General features: G+C 44.2%; 1 protein-coding gene across 2 annotated transcripts in view; it reads left to right on the top strand.

Moving 5' to 3' along the window:
* The window catches only part of LOC139750198 (uncharacterized), a 71,107-nt gene extending 45,248 nt beyond the window's left edge, over positions 1 to 25,859 (top strand). For both annotated transcript variants that reach the window (XM_071664623.1, XM_071664622.1), the window contains exons 2-3: positions 23,066 to 23,692; positions 24,454 to 25,859. In XM_071664623.1, coding sequence (XP_071520724.1) covers positions 23,527 to 23,692; positions 24,454 to 24,764 — 477 coding nt within the window. In that variant the 5' untranslated portion in view covers positions 23,066 to 23,526 and the 3' untranslated portion in view covers positions 24,765 to 25,859. The remainder of the gene's footprint in view (positions 1 to 23,065; positions 23,693 to 24,453) is intronic.
* Positions 25,860 to 26,094: the final 235 nt, after the last annotated feature.

Raw genomic sequence — 26,094 nt, 5'->3', positions numbered from 1 at the left:
TACATATATGGATGGTAAATGTTCCGTAGGGGGTGGGAGAGAGAGAGAGAGAGAGAGAGAGAGAGAGAGAGAGAGAGAGAGAGAGAGAGAGAGAGAGAGAGAGAGAGAGAGAGAGGAATGAAAGAATGTGTGTGTGTGTGTGTGTGTGTGTGTGTGTGTGTGTGTGTGTGTGTGTGTGATTACCATTTTGTTTCCCTCGGGGAGAGAGTTTTACCATCGTGTTACACCGTCTCTTAACCTCGTATGTATGTCATGTCTTTCTTCCTATTGAGTACACACACACACACACACACACACACACACCACACACACACCTGTCTACGTCAAGCACCTATATATCGACCAGCCCCGAGGGCAAGGATGAACACCTGCGTCGGTTGTGAGCCGTCTGCCGCACCCAGAATTCGAACCGACATGGTCCCAGCGTTAACGCGTGGCCAGTAACGGTAACCGCCACACCAGGGAGGCCCCGCGCTGATGTCTTTGTGTTCGCTAGTTAACCAGACACGTGTAGGGAACCAAGGTTAGGCACGTGGTGTGGGTGGCGGGCGAGAACGGCACCCCACACACACTGTTGCTCAGGCCATGAGCGACACCCACTGTACAACAGGAACCTCGTCCAGGCTCCCCCAGCTTAACCATGAGCATCGCCACCTGCACACGGGCGCCCCCCGCCCCCGCGCGCGCACGTCGCCTGTGGGTGGAGAGAGAGAGAGAGAGAGAGAGAGAGAGAGAGAGAGAGAGAGAGAGAGAGAGAGAGAGAGAGAGAGAGAGAGAACATCACAAAGAACACTGGTAACAAAGGCTAATTATCCGAATTTCGAAATCAAAAAGCGATCTCTAACTCTGGGAAAATGTGAAGACAAAGGCGTTGTTTTTTCCCCACCTTAAAGAGTCAAACTGGAAACAATTTCAACACTGGGAAACTTCGAGGGGTAAGGGAGGTCAGGCGTGTTTCCCAATGTTCGTCCCAGAGATCTCCAGAGCCGCGTCCCACTTCAGTCATTTTTTCTGGGAAAGGGTAGCTGTACCGGCTGTTAACTTCGTCACGCCCTGGGGTCGTACCGTCGTGTTCAAGGGTCGTATCGTCGTGGTCAAGGGCCGTACAGTCGTGCTCAAGGGTCGTACAGTCGTGCTCAAGGGTCGTACAGTTGTGCTCAGGAGTTGTACCATCATGATCAAGGGTCTTGCCGTGGTGCTCAAGGGTCGTACACTCGTGCTCAATGATCGTGCAGTCTATGCTCAAGGATCGCACAGTCGTACCATCATGATCAAGGGTCTTGCCGTAGTGCTCAAGGGTCGTACAGTCGTGTTCAAGGATCGTGGAGTCTATGCTCAAGGGTCGTACAGTCGTGCTCAAGGGTTGTACCATCATGATCAAGGGTCTTGCCGTGGTGCTCAAGGGTCGTACACTCGTGCTCAATGATCGTGCAGTCTATGCTCAAGGGTCGTACAGTCGCGCTCAAGCGTCGTACCATCTTGCTCAAGGGTCTTGCCGTGGCGCTCAAGGGTCGTACAGTCGTGCTCAAGGGTCGTATAGTCGGGCTCAAAAGATATACCATTAACACTACGACGACGGCTCTCATCACCCACCAACCCTCACACACACACAGCCTGTGTGGCTGCATCATCAAGGCGCCATCCTCAACTTGGCCAAGTGGCTGCTGGAATGTCTCCCTTGCCCGACACGTACCGTGCGGGCTGGACGTGTGAAACGATGGAATAGTGAATCGTATCCCCAAGACTGGGTGGAAAGTATGAATGAACGGGTGATGGGTGAATTACATGCGAGAGTGAGTAATGCGGCAACTGAGAATATAAATGAGAGACATGGGGGTATTCAGGGAGGTGTATACGAATGGTGATCAACTTGTGGAGTTATGTGCTGAAAAATATCTGGTGGTTGGGAATAACGGGTTTTTAAAAAAAAGATGGACATACACAAGTATATGTGGATGAGTAGGAGAGATAGTATGAGGTTATGACTGGATCACATACTAACTGATAGGTGGACAAAGGAGAGACACTTGGATGTGAATGAGTATGGAGAGGCAGCTCGTGGGATGTCTGACCATTAATTGGTGAAGGTGAGGGGTAAGGATTGGAAGGGGTTTTCAGAAAATAGGAAGCAATATGAGTGAGAAGAGAGTGGTGGAAGTAAGTTGAGCCTGGAAAAAGAGATATTGTGTGGAGAAATACTAGAGGGTGGAAACTGGGTAAAGAATTGCAAAAGGTGAGAGCAATTGAAACAAAAGAATTAGGAGAGGAATGAGAACTAATATAATGGAAGCAATAATAGCGTGTGCAAGAGAAGTGTGTGGCATACGGAAGGTGGGAGGCGGGCAGGTGAGAGAGGGTAGTGCACCTTTGGATTTCAGAGAAAGAATTTTGAAAAAGTCCTCCATGCCTGTTGTGCCAGTAGGATGTTATGTCTGAATGGAAGTTGTCAACATGACGAGGTAAAGTCATTGGTTAAAGAGAAAACAGAGGCTTATGGGCGGTACTTACAAGGAAGGGGTGCAAATGATTGGGAAATGTACAAGAGAAAGCGGCAACAGGTCAAGGGGAAGGTGTAAGGGTTGAAAAAAGGGGGCAAATGAAGAGTTGGGGTGAACGATTATCAATAAACTTCAGACAGAATAAATTGATGCTTTGGAAGGTCGTTAATATTCTAAGAAGGGAAGAGAACAAATGGGAACACCAGTGAAAGTGGTATATAGTGAAATGGCATCAAGAAGTCTTCATCTACAGCCCGGGCTGGGCCCAGGCTGCTGGTTTGAGTCGTTGGTCGACCAAACTGTTGGAAGCTGGAGCCATTTGGACCCCACAGCCTTGATGGTTTGGGTCGTCGTTGGTCGACCAGACTGTTGGAAGCCGCAGCCCTTTGGCCCCCACAGCCTTAATGATCTGGTGCACTTTGTCGGTACTTGTCAAATGCACTCCTGAACTTTGATAACCGTTCATCCAATGCTGTTTCTGATTGTAGATGACGTAGGTGATGGAGTCTTGGGTCCCGGATATTTAAGGTGTTCTCTCTTTTTTCCGCATATGGCACCTTTGGATTTCAGAGAAAGAATTTTGAAAAAGTCCTCCATGCCTGTTGTGCCAGTAGGATGTTATGTCTGAATGGAAGTTGTCAACAATACCTTCTAGGATTTCCCAGGCATAGATTATAATATCTCTCTCCCGCCTGCGATGCAAGAAGTACAGTCTCAGTGATTTTAGTCGTTTCCAGTAATCTACTTCCTTTACCCTATTAGTATGGGCTGTGAAAGATCTCTGCAGTTTTCGCCCGCCTTGTACTACGGCTGATGTAAGAAAACAACAAAATTCAATTTGTGAAAGAATTAGAGACTTGAATAACATCATTATTTCCCAATACCGAAGGAGTAGAAATCTATCACCATAGAAAAGCATATTGTCTTCGGTTGCTCAGTCAAAGTCTTTTTTTCTTTTTCTAAAGTCTTTTTGTATCCTTTCAGCATCTTCTACTGATGTGATTTTCATATCTATCCTTGTATCATCTGCAAAAGATGATATGAAACTGGCTCCTCTTTGCGTCAGTATCAGAAAGATAAACAGGATGGGTACAAGTACACTTCCTTGGGGAATGAGCCTTTCACTGTGATCTGTTAGTTCAAAAGTTTGTATATTCATCTCCCAGTTATTACCAGAGAGGAGAGTGAGTGGTTTCGGGTGAAGGATGTTCTACGGCAAGGGTGTGTGATGACACCACAGTGGTTTAATTAGTTTATAGATGGGTTGGTGATGGTAAATCCAATGGTCCTGGGGAGAGGGGCGAGTATGCAATCTGTGGGGGTTGAGAGGGTCTAGGAAGAGAGTGAGTTGTTGTTTCCTGAGGACACAGTACTGGGGGTATAAACAGAGAGAAACTACGGAAGTTGGTGAAAAAGTTTAGAAGAGTGTGTTCAGGCAAGAAGTAGAGAGTAATTGTGAATAAAAGCAAAGTTGTTAACTTTAGCAGGGCAGAGGGACAGGTTGGCTGAGGTGTGAGTCTGACTGGAAAAAATCGGGAAGACGTGGTGTTTCAGATACCTGAGAGTGAACATGGCAGCAAATGGAACCATGGAAGCGGAAGTAAGTTATACGGTGGGTGAAGGGGGCGAAGGTTCTGGGAACAATGAGGATGTGTGGAAAGAGAGGTCGTTGTCTGAGATGGCGAAAATGGGTATGTTGGAAGGTATAGTAGCCCAGAATATATATATGGATGCGAGGCATGGGCTACAGATGAGAATGTGCGAAACAGGGTGGACGTGTTGGAGATCAAATGTGTAAGGACAATATGTGGTGTGAGGTGGTTTGATCCAGTAAGTAATGAAAGAGTAACAGAGAGGTGTGGTAATAAGAAGAGTGGTTGGTTGAGAAAGCACGAGGGTGTGTTGAAATGGCGTACACATACGGAAAAAAATGAGTAAAGAGAGGCCAACAAAGGGGAATGGAAAGGATGGTGTGAAAAATACTTTGAGTGGTCGAGGCCTGAACATGCAGGAGGGTGAAAAGTGCACACGGGATTGAGTGAACTGGAACGATGTGGTGTACAGGGGGCGACGTGCTGTCAATGGACTGAACCAGGGCTGTTGACAGAAGGCTGTGGTTCCAATATACTGGACATGAAAGCTAGAGAATGGATGTGAGCGAATGTGACCTTTCTTCGTCCGTTCGTGGCGCTATCTCGTTAACGCAGTAAACGGCGGACTAGTGTATATATATATATATATATATATATATATATATATATATATAAATATATAGTAGCCTTAGCCATGTACCTATCTACTGACTAGCCGGAAGGAAGGATGCACAGCTTGGAAAGTTGCGGGCCGACTGTCGCGCACAAGACATGAAACCAGGGGAGGGCCCGTGTGGGAGTCATGGTCTGCAACAATGATGAAAAAAAATCTAAATATCTTCTCTCTAAACTAAGTATAATATACCAGGAAATGTATTTCTAATTTCATCCCCAGCAGCGTGTCTGAATATGTGGCTTGTCTATATGTACTTTCGATTCAGTTTCAATGTTCGAGCCCAACTTAAATACACACATACACACACACACACACACACACACACACCACACATACATACATACATACATACATACATACATACACACAACATACACACACACACACACACACACACACACACACACACACACACAAACAAACAAATCAGAAACTCTCACAGGGATGCAGGAAGTTCTTGTTTTAATACGCAGAAGACGCATGTTCTTGGCTGCTCCACAGCTGCAGAGTGTAACCCAGTGACACACCTCCACAAGGAAGTAGCATCGCCTAGTAAGACGGGCGGCTCGCCATCTTCCTGTTCCTCGCCAGGATGTATATGTGGCGTCAGGAAAGGTCGGCTAGGCTGGACAAGTCGCCTCTGTGTGACGAGAGGGGTAGTTCCTGAAGGCTAGAGGGAGGGTGGTATGAGGGATGGGGTATGTGTAGTGATAAGAGGGGATGTGGGCAAGTTTTTTTTTTTTTTGGAAAAACGTGAAACGCCAACATCCGCGAGCGACTATGATTAAGTCTCCCTCCTCACTATCACTCACAATCATGTTCACTACGGAGGGAGACACCCCTTAAACTCATTTTCACCTTACCCTCAAAAAGGCATCTTCACTAGTACTACATCCTCGAAACGACTGACCTCTGACTAATTCCTTATGAGACATGTTAAAGGCCATGTTCATCACACTCTGGCTCTTGACCTGAATCACTTACTGGTCAGGTCAAAACACATCTTCGGTGTACCCTTGATTAACTTTACACTTCATCCTAGTGTCCCACATCAACACCACACCTTCACCACCCTTCACCTAATCAGGGTTAACTAGGATGCTGAATATAAGCCAGAAAATAAGAATGAAGCTTTAGTTCCAGAATAAAGCTAAAAAAAAAAGACTACAAAAATAATGATTTTTCTCTCACAAGACAAAAACTGAACGGGAGCAAATGTGGGCGAGTTAAAATGTAGAGCGAGACCGAGAGGACTTTTACACACACTGCCAGGGTTGTGTCCGCTCCGATTGTCTTGGGGTGGAGGAACTCCTGGCCAGATTAATATTATACAACGATCCTGTACGTAGTGTTAAGTCTGCCTCTCGCTGCCTCTCTGATAGTTGAAACAATCATCGCGGTCAGGCAAGAACAGGAAGGCCCCGCCCTCCCACTCACACCCCTCTTCAACGGGTCGGTCATCATACAAAAAAATAGGAGGCTACATCCCCCCCTAGCCTCATACCTCGAACGGCTTCTTATTACACTTACCATAGCGACCCATCGACTACCGCTTTGTTAAACCAGTTTGTTGTGTGCCATTCTGTTACTGAAGCACCTCTCTGAAACGCTCATCCTGATCATTCAAACCAGATTTTTCCAGTCCGTCAATAAAGGAAAATAACATCTAGTGAGAGAGAGAGAGAGAGAGAGAGAGAGAGAGAGAGAGAGAGAGAGAGAGAGAGAGAGAGAGAGAGAGAGAGAGGCCAGGAATGCGATACAAGTCATGGAATTGAATGAGACGTTAATCATGATACTGAGATACGACGAGGAGAAATATAAGTTACATACGACGGTAACGCGAGAGGTGAGACATGTGACTGTGCGGTGCGGTGAGGTAGGGGAGGGTTGATGGGTGAGGAGCGGGACAGCTGAGCGGGGAGGGAGGCCCACCAGCTGGTAGAGTGCACGACGGCGCAGCTCAGGCCACGTGCCTCCATTTAAGTCAGCGATGATTGACGACGAGCAGTGATTACAGCTAGTGAATTTTACTATAATTCTAGGACATCTAACGAAAGAAAAACATTGTCAATACTCAAAGACGTTCAGAAAATGTTTCGGGAAGTCCTCAAAGCTACTTCGGTGTTTCCTTTTCCTCACGTAGTTTATAAATAACACGGGAAGGATATTGCTTAATGTCAAATCGTTCTTACTGAAAACACTGAGCTGAGCATTGTTTTGGTTTACCTAATTTTTCTCCCAGGATGATTATAACCCGAGAGAGAAAATCTTTTGTTTTTAATAGGATAGTCTGACCAGGTCGTACGCCGGCCGACCCACATCTCCGGCATGGGGCCCGCGTAGGGTTGCCATTTATGTACGTCTAGAAATTTGCATTAACAGTCAGGAACGGATTTTCTCTCTCTCTACCGTAACTCTATACAAAATATTCTACCATCTGAATTACCATTTCTCTCTTGCCTCGTATTCCTCTCTTGTCTCTACCTCTCACAATATTCTTCAGAGGACAGACTGGGTCTTTACATTACATCAGAGCAGATAAAGAGAATAGACACGAGGAAGGAAACAACCCCATCAATCTCGCTCGATGTATATATTTTTACAACAAAGTAACAAGAGTCAGACGATGGATTCTCTGAAGAGAATTATTATTCACAATGTTAACTCCGAAAATGGACGTTGTATGACTGCCACACACACACACACACACACACACACACACAGATCATGTAATACATAACCAATATTAGCATAGCTTACTTCTAAACACGGACATTGTATAACTATCACAAACACACCATATAATATATAACCATTATTAACACAGCTAATAATCACACATAAAGATGTATCATTATTATCATTAACACGGACGCATCAAAACCAATAATACGAATACATAAAATTAACATAAATGAATAATAATAAAAACATAATGTTGAAAATAATTACGGTTGAGGTATCAAACATCAACACTTTATAAAGAGGATATATGATATCCTAACCTAATGCATGTGCCTCAACGTAGCCTAGCCTAACCTACCCTAACCTAACCTAATGTAATGTGCTTCAACGTAGCCTAACCTAACCAAACCTAAAATTGAAAATATCATGGGAAAAGACCCCAGTGGCGCTTAACGAAACCATAACCACTTCGCAAAGAAAAAAAAAGTGGATAAGTTTACTGAGTAAGTTTTAGCATGGAGCAAGGTGTGGTGAGGGAGGTCTGGTGGTCTGGACTCGAGGAACTGAGATGAGAGTGGCGTAAACAAGGTGTTATCAAAAGTTTCCTACTTGAGGAAGAAAAGAAGGAAAATAAGGTGATCTAAGGAACAAGGGTGTCTGTGACGAAATAAAGGTGATCCAAGGAACAACAAGGGTGTCTGTAACGAAACTAAGGGGATCCAAGGAACAAGGGAGTCCAAGTCATGACGGGCTGGAAGAGAATGCGCCTCCGGGATGGAAAGGCTGATGACATCACAACACCCACAACGAATGCGCATCAATTCTCGATCACTTCTCAGTACTCCACTCCGTCCCTACTGATAAAGGATGCATCAAGAGTATACGTATGTATACGTATCCTCGGTTTTTATCAACGCTGTGTGTGACGAATTGAACCAAGTCGTTCACACCGGCAGACTGCCACACTGCCATTCACTTGGCGAAGCGTAGTGCACAGAGAGAAGCGACCTCACCGCCAACCCTTACCAGCCTCGCCCACTCTTCGTTCTATGTATAGAGCAAAGCTAACCAGGTCACATAATACCTAGTAACCTGTGGAAAAAAAAGTCGCCTAATGGAAGTGTTTTGCTTCGTTAAATCTCCCTATAGAATTTTTTTTTTTAGTTATTCCCCGCGACCTCATCTGAATTACTGTTTTTTGCCCAACCTAAGATCCCTTGATATGGATAAGACGTTAAATAATTGAAAAAAAAAATAATGTAAAGTTAAATCAAAAATGTTCGTTATCACTTAGCGGTTAGAGACAGGCCCTTGTTGAATTATTCAGCTCCATGATCACTGTATAGTCTGAGGGGCCTGGGTTGTGGATGGTATATAAGCTCGGGTTTCATAATACGTAACAAGCCTAGGTGTACGTACACATATGACGCCATTATTCATCTATTCTTGAAGCTACGACCTGGCTAGAGCGGAATAGGCTATTAAATATAAATAGAATATCACTTCAAAGGACTCGGTCTATCATCGTACTTGTGGTTATTAATATTATGGTTAATGTCACCACTCTCTGGAGTGTTTTCATCGCGTTATTTCAGTGCAAGCTCGGTGGGCTTGTAGGTCCGGAGGGAGCACGCGGGAACAACGTGACATCACTGCCTGACGCCAAATAGTGTGTGTGCAGTATCGCCAAGCCCAGCCCCCTCACCTGCTGCACTGATAGCAATACATAGACCCTTTTTTTTTTTCTGTGGTTCTCGTTCGTTCATTACTTATTAAAGGGAAAACAATAGATATTTTATTTCTGTAGCCATAAAATCAAATGAAAAATGATGTAAGTTTAGACTAATCCAACATTTTGCATCGTTTCAACCGTTCAACCGTTTCATCTACATTCGTTCGTACTACATTCGTAATACTGCAGTCAGTTTTGACCTAGAGGTCTCGATATGTTCTATAACCGCTTTAATCTGTACATATTCGATCATGGAACATTTGACTCAAGCATAATTACAATGATAACTGTTATCAACTTATCATTCGCAGATAATACTGACACATAGTGACGCTATGTAGCTTTTTTTAATATCAATCAATAATTATATTTTTTTGAGGTATGTGAGATTCCATTTAACGAAAAAAGTTCGGTCTTTCGTAAGATAGGAATATATACTACGGTATTTCAGTGTAGACACTAAGTATACAATGTTTCTCTTTTTTATTTTGGAAGCCTAAAATGTGTATGTATATATACCGCCTTAAAAGGTCGTGCAACTGGAGGTACTACGGCTCGTGTGAGGTGTTCCTCGAGTGAGTGTGGCCAGGTTACACCATTTCAACCCAGGCACATGTCCGTCTCGTGGGCAGACGCAACTGCCAAAATGGCGGGAAAACTAGGTCTGAATATTTGTCGTATGTTGTCAGCTGTTGCTAGGTAGGTGTATTGAATACAACTACTAGTGTGGGATGATGTTAAGGTCTGGATCACTGTGGGTGTTGGTGATGCTGGGGTGAGTGAGTGAGTGAGTGGCGCTGTCGTGGGAGATGGGTGATAATAGGTGTGGGTTGGGTAATTTTAGTGTGGGCTGGTCGACCTGTTAGTTGTGTTGATGGTGTGGGTTCCATGTGTTGGTGACGACGGGTGGTGATGTTGGTGTGGTTTGGGTACTGGTGTTGGCGTGGGCATTGTGTTGGGGTAGGTGTGGATAGCATGTTGGTGTAGGCGTGGGCTGGGTGTTGGTGTAGGCATGGGTTTGATGATGGTGTGGGAGTAGGTTTGATGGTGTGGGCGTGGGTTGGGTGTTGGCGTAGGAGTGGCCTGGGGGTTGGAGTGGTCTAGTTGGTGGTGTGGGCGTGGGCTGGGTGATGGCATTAGCATGGGCTGGGTGTTCGTGTGGGCGTAGGATGGGTGATGGCATTAGCATGGGCTGGGTGTTCGTGTGGGCGTGGGATGGGTGATGGCATTAAGCATGGGCTGGGTGTTTGTGTGGGCGTGGGATGGGTGATGGCATTAAGCATGGGCTGGGTGTTCGTGTGGGCGTGGGATGGACGGACATTATCTTGTGTGTGTGGGTTTTCTTCTTAATACAGTGGTCCCGACTTCAAAGAAGAAAGGTCATACGAAGAGGTGAAAGATGAACGGAGAAAGAGAGGGAAGGAAGAAGGGAAGGAGGTATTATATCATCCATTCCCCAAGTTGCTGGCTTCCACACACAAACTGAGGGGAGCAGGAGCCAACCGCGTGCCTTGGGTTCACGCCTTGGGGTGGGGAGACAGGGACACATGCAGACACCTGACGTGAACAGTGGCCAAGGTAATAATAATTGTGGAGCAGAGAGGGCAGCAGCAACATCGCGGCGTACGGAAGAGGTTATGCCGGGAGAATTAATGAGACGGAAACCTTTTGATTCCACTCCAGTTAGCAGATGAGCAACCCCAGGTGTTGGCTGACACACGGGCGAATAATAGTCCTGTAGATGAGAAAACAGCTGCTCACAAGATGGAGAGTTATGAAACCCAGAGAAGGAGACGCCTAGCTTCTGGGAAGCAGAATATGTGATGTTAATGGACGGTGACCAGAAGAGGGTGAAGGCTATACATACACGCAACACGTTCATGGTGTTACACGGTTGAATGAATCACGGCGTTTAGAAAGTGAACGGGAGGGAACGAATGACCCATGGATAGAAATATGAGGAGAAATTACGTTTTACCACAAGGACACTTAAGAACAAGGCTACTGCTTCCCCCACTCAGAGATGCTTCACAGGTCCGGATGGTGTGTGTTCAGCATCACTCGTTATCATCACCGACATTATCTTTCTACCTGTTGTGTGAGGTGATTTTTTCTTTCCCCCCAGTTACTAAGTGGAATGTCTGCCTACCTCTCCCGCCCCTCGAACAACATCTGTCAACATGTATGTCACCGTACGTTATTGCTTTCCCTCGTTCACTTCACTGTCTAATGGATTCCTATATATTTTAAGTAGAAGTTTCCCCGCTTTTGGAGCGGAAGGAAGAGAACCCGAGAGATTATAAATCAATGATTACGTAACATATATGACAACGGATACTACGTGGGTAGCGTCAAGCTGGTATGTGTTTTCCCACGATCAACATCTTCCGCTTCCTGCTGCTCCAGTGTCACAAGGATGGTGGTTCACAGAGGACGTTTCACCGTACATCAAGCCAGAAACTGGTGTGATGTGACGATGACAAGGGAAGACTGACACTACAAAACTCCTCCTCCCTCACCCGGAGGACTCCTCCTCCTCCCTCACCCGGCGTACTCCTCCTCCCTCACCCGACGGACTCCTCCTTCTCCTCCCTCACCCGGCGGACTCCTCCTCCTCCTCCCTCACCCGGCGGACTCCTCCTCCTCCTCCCTCACCCGGCGGACTCCTCCTCTTCCTCCCTCACCCGGCGGACTCTTCCTTCTCCTCCCTCACCCGGCGGACTCCTCCTCCTCCTCCCTCACCCGGCGGACTCCTCCTCCTCCTCCCTCACCCGGCGGACTCCTCCTCCTCCCTCACCCGGCGGACTCCTCCTCCCTCACCCGATGACGCACAATTTCAAGTGTACAAGTGTTTGAATATGTTATGTTTCAATTTTGAAATCTTTTTTTTCTCAGAAAAATAGATTTCTTTCAAAATCTACTTATAAGAACTATTTTTCATACTGAACACGAATCTGGGGGTAATATATCGTTTGGTCGTCCTCATGACCTTTAATTAAGCTGTTAAATGAAGAATCTTTTTTAGGTATTATCTGATTATTTGCATCAATTTTGCTAGGTATGCATCGGTAACTAAGAGCATTATGATATACTTTCCATGATTATTTCAAGTATAAAAGTGTTTGAATACGATATGTTTCAATTTTGAAAAAAAAAAAGTTTTTTAGGCTGAAAAATACCGTATTTTTTGTATTTTTCTCAGAAAAAAATATATTTCTTTCAAAATCTCGTTATAAGGACTGTTTTTCATGCTGAATCCAAATCTGTGGTTCAAAATATCGTTTGCTGGTCATTTTGACTTTTAATCAAGGTGTTACATTAAGAAATTTTCAAGTATCATCTGTTCATTTGCATCATAATTGCTGGGTATGTATCGGTAACTGAGACCATTATAATATATTTTCCATGATTATTTCAAGTACAGAAGTGTTTAATGATGTTATGTTTCAATGTTGAAAGATTCCTTTTTAAATGAAAAATACTCTGAACTATTACCCGTAATTTTTGGTATTTTTGCTGAAAAAAATAGATTTCTTTCAAACCTCATTATAAGGACTGTTTTTAATGCTGAATACAAATCTGAGGTTAAAATATCGTTTGGTCGTCTTTATATCCTATAATTAAGCTGTTAAATGAATGAATTTTGAAGTATTGCCTGATCATTTGCATCATATTTACTGGGTATGTATTGGTAACTGAGAGCATTATGATATATTTCCAATGAATATTTCCAGTATAGAAGTGTTTGGATATGCTATGTTTCCATTTTGAAACAAAAAGTTTTTTGAGCTAAAAAATACGCTGAACTATTACCTGCAATTTTTTGTACTTTTCTCAAAAAAATAGATTTCCTTGAAAACCTCATTATACGGACTATTTTTAATACTGAATACAAATCTGGGGTTAAAATATCGTTCGTTCGTCTTTATGACCTTTAATTAAGCTGTTAAATGAAGATATTTTCCAGAATTATCCGGTCATTTCCAACATATTTCCTGGGTATGTATCGGCAACTGAGAGCATTATGATATATTTTCTATGATTATTTCAAGTATAGAAGGGTTTGAATATTTTATGTTTCCATTTTGAAACAAAAAGTTTTTTGAGCTGAAAAACACCCTGAACTATTACCTGCAATTTTTGGTATTTTTCTCAGAAAATAATTTCTCTCGAAACCACATTATAAGCACTGTTTTTTTCATGCTGAATACAAATCTGGGGGTCAAATATCGTTTGGTCGTCTTCATGACCTTTAATTAAACCGTTAAATGTGAACAATTTTAAAGTATCATCTGATAATTTGCATGATAATTACTGGGTATGTATCGGTAACTGAGTGTATTATGATACATATTCCATGCTTACTTCAAGTATAGAAGCGTTTCAATATATTATGTTTCAATTATGAAACGAAAAGCTCTTTTTTTTAACCTAAATAATACCCTGAACTACACCCTTCGATTTTCTGTATACGTTTCTCAGAAAAATATATTTCTTTCAAAACCACATTATAAGACTTTTCATGCTGAATATAAAACTGCAATTTTTTGTATTTTTCTCAGAAAAATAGATTTCTTTCAAAACTTGCGTTATAAGGACTGTTTTTCATGCCAAACGCAAACGTGGAGGTAAAATATCGTTTGGTCGTCTTTATGATCTTTAAAAGTAAAGCTGTTAAATGAATAGATTTCTAAGTATTATATGATCATTTGCATCATATTTACTGGGTATGTATTGGTAACTGGGAGCATTACGATATATTTTCCATGGTTATTTCCTGTATAGAAGTGTTTGAATATGTTATGTTTCAATTTTCATACAAAAAGTTTTTTTTGAGCTGATAAATACCCTGCAATTTTTGGTATTTTTTTCTCAGAAAAATAGATTTCTTTGAAAACCTCACTATAAAGCACTAGTTTTCATGCTGAATGCATATTTGGGGATAAACATAGCGTTCGATCAGCTATAAAGCACTAGTTTTCATGCTGAATGCAATATCTGGGGATAAACATAGCGTTCGATCAGCTATAAAGGACTAGTTTTCATGCTGAATGCATATCTGGGGGTAAACATGGCGTTCGATCAGCTATAAAGGACTAGTTTTCATGCTGAATGCAATATCTGGGGATAAACATAGCGTTCGATCAGCTATAAAGGACTAGTTTTCATGCTGAATGCATATCTGGGGGTAAACATGGCGTTCGATCGGCTTCATGACCTTTGATTAAGCTAAGATGTCCCGCTAGAGCTTGACCTGTGCCACTCTCCTTAAGCTCTGGGGAGTCTTACCATCTGTTCCACTTTCACTCTGAAACACATACTGCAAACTAGGGTACGGTCAGAATCCTCCTCGGTTTCAGAATTCCGGGGTTCAGATAATTCCCGTGAAGAAATGATGTCACCCCAGAATAAGGTCAGGTTAGGTTAGGGTTAGGTTAGGTTAGGTTAGGTTAGGTTAGGTTATGATGTAATCCCCGGAATAAGGCTAGGATAGGTAATGATGTAATCCCCAGAATAAGGTTAGGTTAGGTTAGGTTATGACGTAATCCCAGAATAAGGTTAGGTTAGGTTATGATGTAATCCCCAGAATAAGGTCAGGTTAGGTTAGGTTAGGTTAGGTTATGATGTAATCCCCAGAATAAGGTCAGGTTAGGTTAGGTTAGGTTAGGTTATGATGTAATCCCCAGAATAAGGTTAGGTTAGGTTAGGTTAGGTTATGATGTAATCCCCAGAATAAGGTCAGGTTAGGTTAGGTTATGATGTAATCCCCAGAATAAGGTTAGGTTTAGTTAGGTTGATGTAATCCCCGGAATAAGGCTAGGTTAGGTTATTAGGTTACGATGTAATCCCCAAAATAAAGTTAGGATAGGTTAGGTTATGATGTAATCCCGGAATAAGGTTAGGTTAGGTAATGATGTAATCCCCGGAATAAGCTTAGATTAAAATAAGTATTAACGATGGAAATCCCGGTATGAGATTTGATTGCCAATACTGGTTGAGATGCCTGTATGAGGTTACGGTAGTGGCTGCGAAGGAATCTCTGGTATGAGGTTAGGTTAGGTTAGGTTAATAGTAGCGAAAAGTTCACACTAGGTTAGGTTAGGTTAGGTTAATAGTAACGAAGAGTTCACACTAGGTTACGTTAATAGTAACGAAGAGTTCACACTAGGTTAGGTCCACGATAAGGCTGGAATCTCTATGGATAACGTTAGTACAAGTTAGGGTATGAAATAACAATATCACCCCCGATATGTTAAAATTCTAAGGTGAGTAGTAACAAGTTGAAACCACTGGTATGAGGTTAGGTGAAGTATACTGTAGGTCCTGGCAACGGTCACCTATCAGGTACTTTCTATACCCCTCACCTACGCTACCAACGACCCTTCGGAGCCTAGCCTAACCCGCGCGCAGTTATTTCCTTCCTCTTCTTTCATTATTCCCACGAACTGCATGAGGAAAAAAAAAATATATATATATATATGCGCTGGCTTGTTATTGCCAAGACAGGGGAGTTAATATACAGCGTTGTCACATCCCTGCTCGGAAGAGAAAAAGGAGGGAAAGTTTAATCCTACAACTGTTTCCAACATGGCAAAGTTAGGCGGGAGTCTTTGTGTGTCGTGCATGGGACGGTCACGTGGCTGGCAACGTGGATGGCCCAGCCAGCGCCGGGCTAAAAGGCTCAAACCGGATACCTGACGTCATTGTATTTATAGGGTCTTGTGCTTGCCTCGTCTCTCTCTCTCTCTCTCTCTCTCTCTCTCTCTCTCTCTCTCTCTCTCTCTCTCTCTCTCTTCCCATATGTGTAACTTGCTCTCCCTCTAGAACAATCGAAGCGACAAAGGAATACCTTTAAACTCCCACTACAGTAACAGTCACACTAAAAATAAACAAAAAAACAAACGCGAATACCGAATATTATTTCCTTGTACGTATTAGAGTCTTCAATAGTTAAGTTTTATTCTTAAAGTAAGTGGATGACGGAGGGCAGGGGTGTGTGTGTGTGTGTGTGTGTGTGTGTGTGTGTGTGGAGATGGGAGGGAAAAGTCGAGAAGACACGACGGTTGTACACGTGATCTGCTCAATGGTATACGCTTCCTGTAGTATGTATGTATGTATGTATATTCCATGAGCTCGGGTCTAAATGGTTTCTCGACCGTTGTACACATCCGTAAGGTTTCTGACCTCTGTACAGTGTGTGTAATGACCGTTGTTTTTGATTCCTTGTTTCTACAGTATGGACAGAAAGAGTTGTGAAATTCACCAGTGGCGCTCCATTTCTTTAACTTTTCATACTTATGAAGAGATTTTGTCCCGTTGGAGCAGCGCGTAGCACTCAACGCAAAAGAAAGAAAAAAGAAAAATGTCGTTGAGTCAACACACACAAAATAAGAGATGTTTAGAGTGAAGTTACTTGTTGATAATTACCTGTATGTACTGTACGGGGAGGGAGTGTTCATCAACTGAACATACTCTACAATCATATAACTTCTTAAATCTATGTATGCTGTGGTGTGTGTGTGTGTGTGTGTGTGTGTGTGTGTGTGTGTGTATGTATGTATGTATGTATGTATGTATGTATGCATGTATGTATGTATGTATGTATGTATGTATGTGTGTGTGTGTGTGTGTGTGTGTGTGTGTGTGTGTGTGTGTGTGTGTGTGTGTGTGTGTGTGTCGTTCTCTCTGCATATAGTGCACATAAATGCGCACAACATTACATATTACCAAACATGTCCACACTGTACGTATCAAAACTCGTGAGAAATGCTTAACCTAAAACGTAACCTTTATCTAACTTACACAAGCCTATCGCAAATCCAGTTTTATCTTGCTCAAATCGAGCACTCTGTCAACACGCGAGATAAGGCTTATCGTTATCACCTGCTGGCACTGACGTCGGCGAGGCCAAGCTGTTCCTCCCCCACCCCCCTCCGCCCCCGATGTGTTGGTGCATGTTTAGATATGGCGTCCCTTGTCCTAAAACTCCTTGCAATGCAGTCGTGGAGGAGTTCAGGGTTACGTACCGGAGACGAGTCTGTGTCATATACCCAGGATATATCATGTTGGAGAGGGAAGGAAGGAGGATGGTGGTGGAGGGAGAGGAAGGGGAGGGATGGAGGGAGAGGAGGGGGAGGGATGGAGGGAGGGAGGGATGGTGATGGGTGAGGAAGGTAGTGTCAAGGGAGAGATGGAGGGATCGAAGGCGAAGGTAAGGGAAATGATGACTAAGGAGGGAAAGAGAGATGTAAAGAAGGAAGTAAAGGAGAGAAAGGAAGGAAGGGAAGGAAGGAAGGAAGGAAGGAAGGAAGGAAAGAAGACACAAGAAACAGGAGAAATGAAATGGTGAACGACTTGAGTACGACGGCTTGGCAGGCCATCATACCAAAGGTTGTAATGTCTTGCTCAAGCATTATACCGCAGTGCTCAGTGCCAAGGATCGTACCACCGCGCTTAAGGGTCGTACTGTCGTGCTCAAGGGTCGTACCATCGTGCTTAAGGGTCGCGAGGTCGTGCTCAAGGGTCGTACTGTCGTGGTTTAGGGTCGTATTGTCGTGCTCAAGGGTCGTACTGTCGTGGTTAAGGGTCGTACTGTCGTGCTCAAAGGTCGTGCCATCGTGCTCAAGGGTCGCACCGTCGTGCTCAAGGGTCGTACCATTGTGCTTAAGGGTCGTACCATCGTGCTTTAGGGTCGTAACGTCGTGCTAAAGATGAACAGATCCATCTTTGGTCAACCCTACACAGTCCTGTGCTTCAAACACTTGTATGTCTTCTAAGTTCCCCTTCATCTGTCTCTCGTGTCGTTGTCTTCCTTGTGCGTCTAATCGCTAGTGTTATCTGGAAACAAACAAAGGCGCAACTGTTCATATCAGCAAATGGTACAATCCAGGTTTACAATGCCTGTATCTATATCCGGGAGTAGAACACCTCGTCTCGCATCGGAAATTCACGAAAAATGGTCATTATAATCATGAATTTAAGGTACCATACTCAAAAACTTGGCTCATCAAATGTACAAAAGTGGCCCCAAACCTTCTCTTACCTTACACTAGCCACCACCAGATTAACGAAGCTGACCACCCAATTTATGAGGGTGATCATTAACTTGAAGGTCAGTGGCTACAACGAACCTCATTCACTAGTATCGAAGCTAATTCCCCACCGAACACGAAAACACACACACACACACACACACACACACACTCACACATAACATTAAAACACCTAAAACAGCAAAGATAGATTACCAAAGTGACACAAAAACCCAACAAAAACATGCAAAACACACAGGCACGAAACACCCACGCGCGAAAAACAAGCAAAGTACACACACACACACACACACCCACCCCGTGACGCCCTTGTTTCACACAAATAACCGTCTCAAACCAGTTCTGGAGACGACCAGACCAGTAGACTCCGGCCATACCTACTTGCTACAAGATGGCTCTCGCGCGTCATCCGTGACGTCAGATCCTCCCTTCGGGACGTCTAATCAACGAGGATATTCGGCGGGAGGGAAGGGTGGCGCGGTCTGCGGGGAGGAGGGGAGGTGTAGCGAACGCCACTACGATTACGGTTAGTGTGGGGTCGCACCGGGTGATGGTGGGAGGCGGGTACGACCCACGGCCTATGTGAGGCGGTCAGTTTTCAATTAGTGTTACTGGTTTTCCCTCAATTTTTTTTCTTTCTTGTTTTTATATCGAATTCTCTTTCTCCCTTTGTCTTTCCCATTGATCTATATCATTATTACTTGAAAATCCCCGATTTGTCTCTTTCTCTCTCATCGTAAATAAACAGGTACACACACACTAGCAGTAAGCCCTACGTAGTGTTAGCTTAGGCAAATGGTAAAAAAATTCGTAGGGACGATCTCTCTCTCTCTCTCTCTCTCTCTCTCTCTCTCTCTCTCTCTCTCTCTCCATACAGTACGTCATTTGCCTGTACGTTCATTACTTTTATCAATGTTGAAGTTTAACACTGACACAAGTTTGTAGTGGTCTAGTTTGTTAATACACTGCTGTGATTACCAACTGTGTGTAAGGGTGAGAGAGGGTTTTACCCTCGTGTTGCCTTCTCTCTCAACCTTGTGTATACGTATTGCATCTTTTGTGCGCGCGCGCGCACACACACACACACACACACACACGTAAACCTCCCTCCCCGTACAGAAGACATAGGCAATTACACCGAAGTCGTGGTCCGGTACCCATTATAGACCATCCCTGAGGGAAGGATGAACACCTGGGTTGGGTTGCCGTACCAGGATTCGAACCCATGCGAGTCCGACCTCGGGACTGGCCCGTGGTGACTCATAGTCTGTACGAAAAAAAAAAAAATCTTTCAAAGTACGTCCAACTCTGTGATTAGTCTGGACCAAACAACCTTGGGTTGAGTAGTTATCAAAAGTGGCTTGTTTCTCTCTCTCTCTCTCTCTCTCTCTCTCTCTCTCTCTCTCTCTCTCTCTCTCTCGATAGCAGGCGGTAATTAGCCATTAACGAGGGAGGTATATATATATATTACCGGTACTACTACTACTACCCGCCTGGGGTCATGGGGAAGAAGGCTCCCGTTAACGATAGTAAGAGAGCCGGAACTTCGGTAGCTGTCTAGTTTCACTCCCTTTTTTTTTCTTCACTTGGCCCAAAGTAATTGTTGTCTTTCCTTATCCGCGTCATCCACACGTGGACTGCTGGTCATCCATCACACCACACACGTTCTCCAAGACTCACATAATACTTGACTACACATACAGATTGCATGACTCTATGTGAATACTCTCTCTCTCTCTCTCTCTCTCTCTCTCTCTCTCTCTCTCTCTCTCTCTCTCTCTCTCTCTCTCACCAGGGTGATCGTGGTCCTAACTCTCTCTCTCTATGGTTGGTCGTGGCCACAGCTGCCTCTCCAAGGCTGATCGTGGCCACAGCTGCCTCTCCAAGGCTGATCGTGGCCACAGCTGCCTCTCCAAGGCTGATCGTGGCCACAGCTGTCTCTTCATGGTATGGTGTGGCCATAGCTGTCCGGAGACAGCTGGCCATGTACATAGCTGTCCCTCCAGAGTTGGTCTTGGGCATTGCCGTCTCTAAGTCGTGGCCACAACTCTCTCCATGACTTGCTGTGGCCACAGCTGTCTCTCCTGGGCTGAACGTGGCCACAGCTGTCTCTCCATGGCTTGTTGTGTCCACAGCTGTCTCACCTGGGCTGATCGTGGCCACAGCTGTCTCTCCATGGCTTGTGGCCATAGCTGTCTCTCCAGGGCTGGTCGCGGCAACAGCTGTCTCTTCAGGTATGGTCGTGGGGGCAGGTGTCTCCCCCAGGGATGGGCAACTGAGCTGGCAATAATAGCTGGGGCAACACGCCTTAGCTCAGCCGGGCTTCTATGCCAAGCCAGGTTAGGTTAGGGAAATCAAGTCTCCGAGTGTGAGCCACAGACTGTCTGTCTCTCCGAGTGTGAGCCACAAACTGTCTGTATCTCCGAGTATGAGCCACAAACTATCTCCGAGTATGAGCCACCTAAACGGTGAGTATGAGAGCCACCTATACGGCGAGTATATGTGTACGTATCCTCAACACCTGAAGAAGGCGGTTAAGTTTTTTTTTTTTTTTCGGTTGGTGGATGTACGTAGCAGCTTGACGTTAATGGCCTTGAATGACCCTGGTAGGTGAAAGGCTTTTAAGTACTCAGCCAACCAAACTCTTTTCAACAACAACAACAGCAGCCTTCTTCGTCTCCGTCGTAACCGAACAAAAAGGAGGCTTATGGTGCAACGGTTAGTTGCGACGACCATGGTGTATATTCAGGGGACGCCTCGGGTCGAGCCCGCCCCATACAGGTTTGAATTCTGGTCGCGGCAGTCGGCCCAGGTGTTTACCCTACCCCAGCAGATGGTCGATGAATTGAGATATATGTATGACGTAAACAAGGTGGTCTTGATTACGACATTCAGTTGTCCGTGCCACCTCACCCACCCACCTTCTCCAAAAAGGTTGAAATATACAAACAAACGACTTCCTTTGTATATGAAGGACTCGTAGGCTGTGAAAGAACACAGTTGCGTTGTAAAACAAACAAGAAAGCTTGATAGTACAAACACATAGGCTTTGCTTATTGTAAAAGACTTCTCAGTAGCAAAACAAACCGCCCGGCTTGTACATGTAAACAGGTTCGCTTGTAAACAAACACATAAGTTCATCTATCAGTAAAAAAAAAAAAAAAAACTTCTGTGATGTAAGCCAACACGTATGCTCTTGTGTAAACATGAAAGAATTCCTAAACTGTGAGCAAATGTCGCCTCTACGTAAACCATTCCACGATTATAAGAGGCGACTCGCACTCCGTTCTTGGATTACGTCAACATACAGGAACAACACTACGTCTTCAAATGTTGTTTTCCTCTGATAAATACATATCATTAGTCAGTGATTCACTTATCTCAATCTAAGTAATTTCTCGTATTGCGTCATGCTATTTCCTTTAACTCTGTTCAAGGCTGGTTATAAGCAGCAGTCTCGTGGGATATACGTGTCTTGTGACCCTCGAAACATTTTTCGTCTGCTTGCGATAAATTGTAGATATTGCCATCCGGAAATACGACGAGCAACGGACCACACTTGTGTTACTCCAGGTGTTGATCAAGCGACTCATGCGATAAATAAAGTAGTGACGGAGAACCACAAGTAGTCGAAGCTGTACCGAGTCCTCTGTCTCGACAGGCGGAGACAAAGCCTGAGTCACGCTTGACTGAAGCTGTACCAAACCTTCTCTTCCAACAGGCAGAGAGACTGGGTCACGCTTGATCGAAGCTGTAACGAACCCTCTGCCTCGACAGGCAGAGGCACAGAGCTTCGGACACGCTTGGTCAAAGCTGTACCGAACTCTTTGTCTACGATGACAGAGACGGGGTTCAGAAGTTTTTCGATCAGGTCCGTCTTAGGACATTTAATCAAACATCTATCGACATTTCCCTACACGTCGAAGCTTTGGAAGTCTCCAACGTCTCATGTCTTTCCCAATTATTTAAGTCTCTCACTCTCTCCAAAATTCGTAAAGGCTTTCCCATGTCTTTTCTTTTTCCGTTTCATAATTCTCTCTACATTTCAATGTGGGCCCGTGACTGGAACCTTCATCATAAAGAGAAAAAAACTACGGGTCTCTAGAAATGAATGAAATCCGACGGTGGGTTTTTATGCCTGACGTCGATCAAATGCGAGCACTTGATAAGAATTTTAATTCCCCGGAAACATATGAAAACCGCGTCATGATATCGTTACTGTAGCAGTTCCGGAAGATTTTGAATCGACTCGAAACTTTGTTCTCCCGATCATCCGTGAAACTGGACCTCCTCACCGAAACGCTTATGATACAGCAGGGGTCACTGTACTCAAGTTTCAGGTATAACCCGATGATAGTATCGAATATCATGACTTTTGTACCTTTTCTTTGGTCGGTTTAAATTGACTATAATAGTACTCCTTTAAGGCGGAATATATAATCATTTCCATATATTAGCGTCCGTTAGGGTTCTCTTAAGTAACCCCTTGAAGTAAACACACACACACACACACACATATATATATATATATATATATATATATATATATATATATATATATATATATATATATATATATATTGGTCTCATATCTGCTAACGTTAAACAAAGAACAGGGAATAATAGGGAGCGGCCTAGTCATTTCACGTAGCTTCTAGGAAAGGATTACGTATTGCGTAGTTTGTAAGGAACACTGTCAGCTGAACGTTTTATATCATCACAGGGAACTTTTAAGTCAGGAACTTAACCTTTACCCCGGTCTATGCCATAATACCGCTCCTGCACTCCAATACGTTGGTTATAATCAACTTTATTCGTTTCCTTTGCAGGACTTGACTCAACGTCTAGCCTACCAGTGGTCGGTCCGATTTGCTCTGACGTCACTCAGGTGGTGACCAATCCGAGCTAGTCTCCGGCCCGGACGCCCCGCGTGGCTGCGCCCCTCACGCTGTGAATAAATAGCCCGACGCTCCACATCTCCCGGCAGTAGACACACAACGAGCAAAGAAGTCGGAACATTATCATTGCAGTTACTTGTGTCCAAGTGAACGGTAAACCTTTTGTTAAGAAGAATAACAGATATAAACTCAATTGTTTGTGAATCGAGGCTATAGTGAAGGACCAATTTCCGCAAGTTTGAAGGTGATTACATCTTGAGTGAAAAGTCACAACACTCCGGCAAGCGAGCGAAGCCCCCGCTGTACGGCAGAACCGCTAACGCCACTTCGCCGCGTACCTCCGCAGGGCAATCAGTCTTGTGACTCACCCCGTCCATCTCCAGCACTTAACAATGTGTTTTACGAACATGGGAGGACCTCAAGTAGAAATCAAGGGGGTAGCAACCCTCTGCTTTGACGAGGAAGGGACGTGGTTTCAAGGCTCCATTGTGTCCGAAGATGATACCCAGTACGTCATCTACGGCACCAAGTCCAGACGACTGAACCAGAGCAGCTCAGGTAAGACAGTCTTGATCACGTGTTGAGGGCGGCTGTTGGCAGCCTCTCGGGGTTAGGTTAGGTGGGAAGGGAAGGCACATGTTCCTGCAGCGGGCAGAGAACGTCAGGTTGTCAGCTATATTTGGAAGTATGGATTTTGACGTTCCATGCAAACTTTTTAAAGTTAGTAGAAGTGGCAAACTTTTCAGAGTTTGTGGAGAAGCATGGTGATAAAAATTTTCAAACTTTCATGAATAGACTTGGCCTGGCTCAACAGTACCATATATATAGCACCAGAGAGGTGTAGTTCCAAAGATGAAAACTAACCCACCAACGAGCAATCTGTGTTCTTGTCTCGATCATTATTTAATTATTGGTAAGACTAAGATAGACGTTCCAAACTGGTGGGTCGAAAATAATTTAGGCTGGCCGCTTTACATAAGTTTCTCCTCTTAATACTATGTACAGTCTTGCTTATTTGGTAATTTTTGAAAGTAACTATAAAATGAACACCAAGATTTTCCATACTCCTTCACATATTGTTTTAGTTAGAACATATGCCACAGAACTGCTTGTAGGAGCATGTCTGTTACTTGGCCAGGCTGATAATTAGCTGGTGATAATTGGTTGATCTCCAATGAAAGATAATACATATGCTTACTTGAGGCTTGGAAATTCTCAGTAATGAAATGGAAAGTAATTTACAGTGCTGTGTAGTCATTTATATGTAGATTTTCTTCGTAAACTTGGATGTAATTGCTAAGATGTTATTTTCTCCACAGATGGGTGCGAGTGCAATCCTTTGAACGATGGCCCAGGGGTTCCTGTGACCTTTGACATACGAGTGGTGGACTGCGAGGTTGGGGAAGAATACTCTCTCAAGCGCGTCCACGGCAGGAACGGCGAACTGTGCACCTTCACCTGCGCCTCCGTCAGCTTCACGACGGAGAAGATGTACCGAGGCCAGAAGGCGGACATGATTGCTCAACGGTGCCTAGGGCACAAAATGACAGGGCGTCACAATCACGTCTACCGAGGACCAATGAAACTGAACTGTGTACCCAGTCGTCGTAATACGCACTGGGTGTTGTGATCTGTGCCCTGTCAGGGTCGCCACGCCCATTGAGGGGACCAAACACCAGAAGCTGCTGATCTGTAGGCACTCTGTGGCTCTGGTGTCGCCAGACTTCGCCCGGTGACCGCGGCGTAGTTCGTGGTCAACGGTCGGAGGGAGAAAGAGACTCCGGTCTTCCAGCGCCGCTGTCTGATCAAACTTCTCCTCACTGGGACACGTTCACCCATTGTGGGTACACTGCAGCCCGCCGTGGCTTGCATTTGCATTCCTTACTTGCCCAAAGCTTAGGGCACAGCCAACCAGCGGCGATCAGCCGAATCTGGTCCACGATGCCACTGATAAGTCAGCCCGCAGGATGGAAGTACCTGGGATCACCAGAGGGAACCTAACTTCAGCTTCGGTGAAGAATCAAGCACCTGCTTCAAGGAAGAACTGGCAACTTCAGAGATCAGTCGTCATCTTCAAAGGAGAGCATTCAGTAATAGGGAAAACATAAGCGTGCATCATTTAAATGATCGAATGTTTTGTAGTCCATCATTTTTTTTGTTGTTTCACCATTTCCTATGTACTCTTACATGTATACATCTCTATGTCTTGTATCGGCTGATCTTGCAAATATAAGTTACTCGTGTGTGACGTAACAATACTCATATGTAGTCAAGTTGCGAGTGATGCCCAGAATTGCACGCCAACAGGCAAAACCATCGTAGCCTCCTGCAAGCTGTGGCTGGCATAAGTTTGTAAATAAGCTTTGTATGTACAAAGTTGACACAGCTGTTAAAAGCATGTTGTGCCAATTCACCGATACATTCTGTAATCTTAAGAGTACACTGTTCATGAATTTTAAGATGTATGCTGCTTACATTCTGTAATTTTTAGAGTACAGTGTTTATGAATTTTCGCTATCGAGATGTACACTGCTTAGTGACTTTGTACAACTCGCATTTTTTTTTTTTTTTGTTTTGAATGAACCTTGTTAAATGACTGTTTGAAAACTGCGAAAGTTCATGGAAGGAAGTTTGTAAGTACAGTATGAATTTGCTAAGTTGGGCAGTGTAGCTATGTCTGAGAAGTATAATCTTTTGTCAAAAGCCATTAAAGATTAATAATTAATTTGCTTTTATTTGATGATGCCTCATATTATATAAGTTCTCTAAAAACAACTGGTTTGGCACCTGAAGTTTTCATTCATCTGAACAAGAAAATAGTTCCAAAGTTGTTTATATCAACAACGACCAAATACTGCTGAAGTTATCTAAGTACTTTGGTTAATATTTTCAAGATAATCAGATCAACACAGATCTCATGAGCTATTAGAGCCTTTGAGTTGAACCTTGGGAGCCATTAC

This window comes from Panulirus ornatus, chromosome 9 (assembly GCF_036320965.1).
Source record: "Panulirus ornatus isolate Po-2019 chromosome 9, ASM3632096v1, whole genome shotgun sequence".
NCBI classification, from domain to species: Eukaryota; Metazoa; Arthropoda; class Malacostraca; order Decapoda; family Palinuridae; genus Panulirus; species Panulirus ornatus.
Note: the sequence above shows the minus strand (reverse complement) of the source record. Positions and strands in the feature narration are given on the sequence as shown.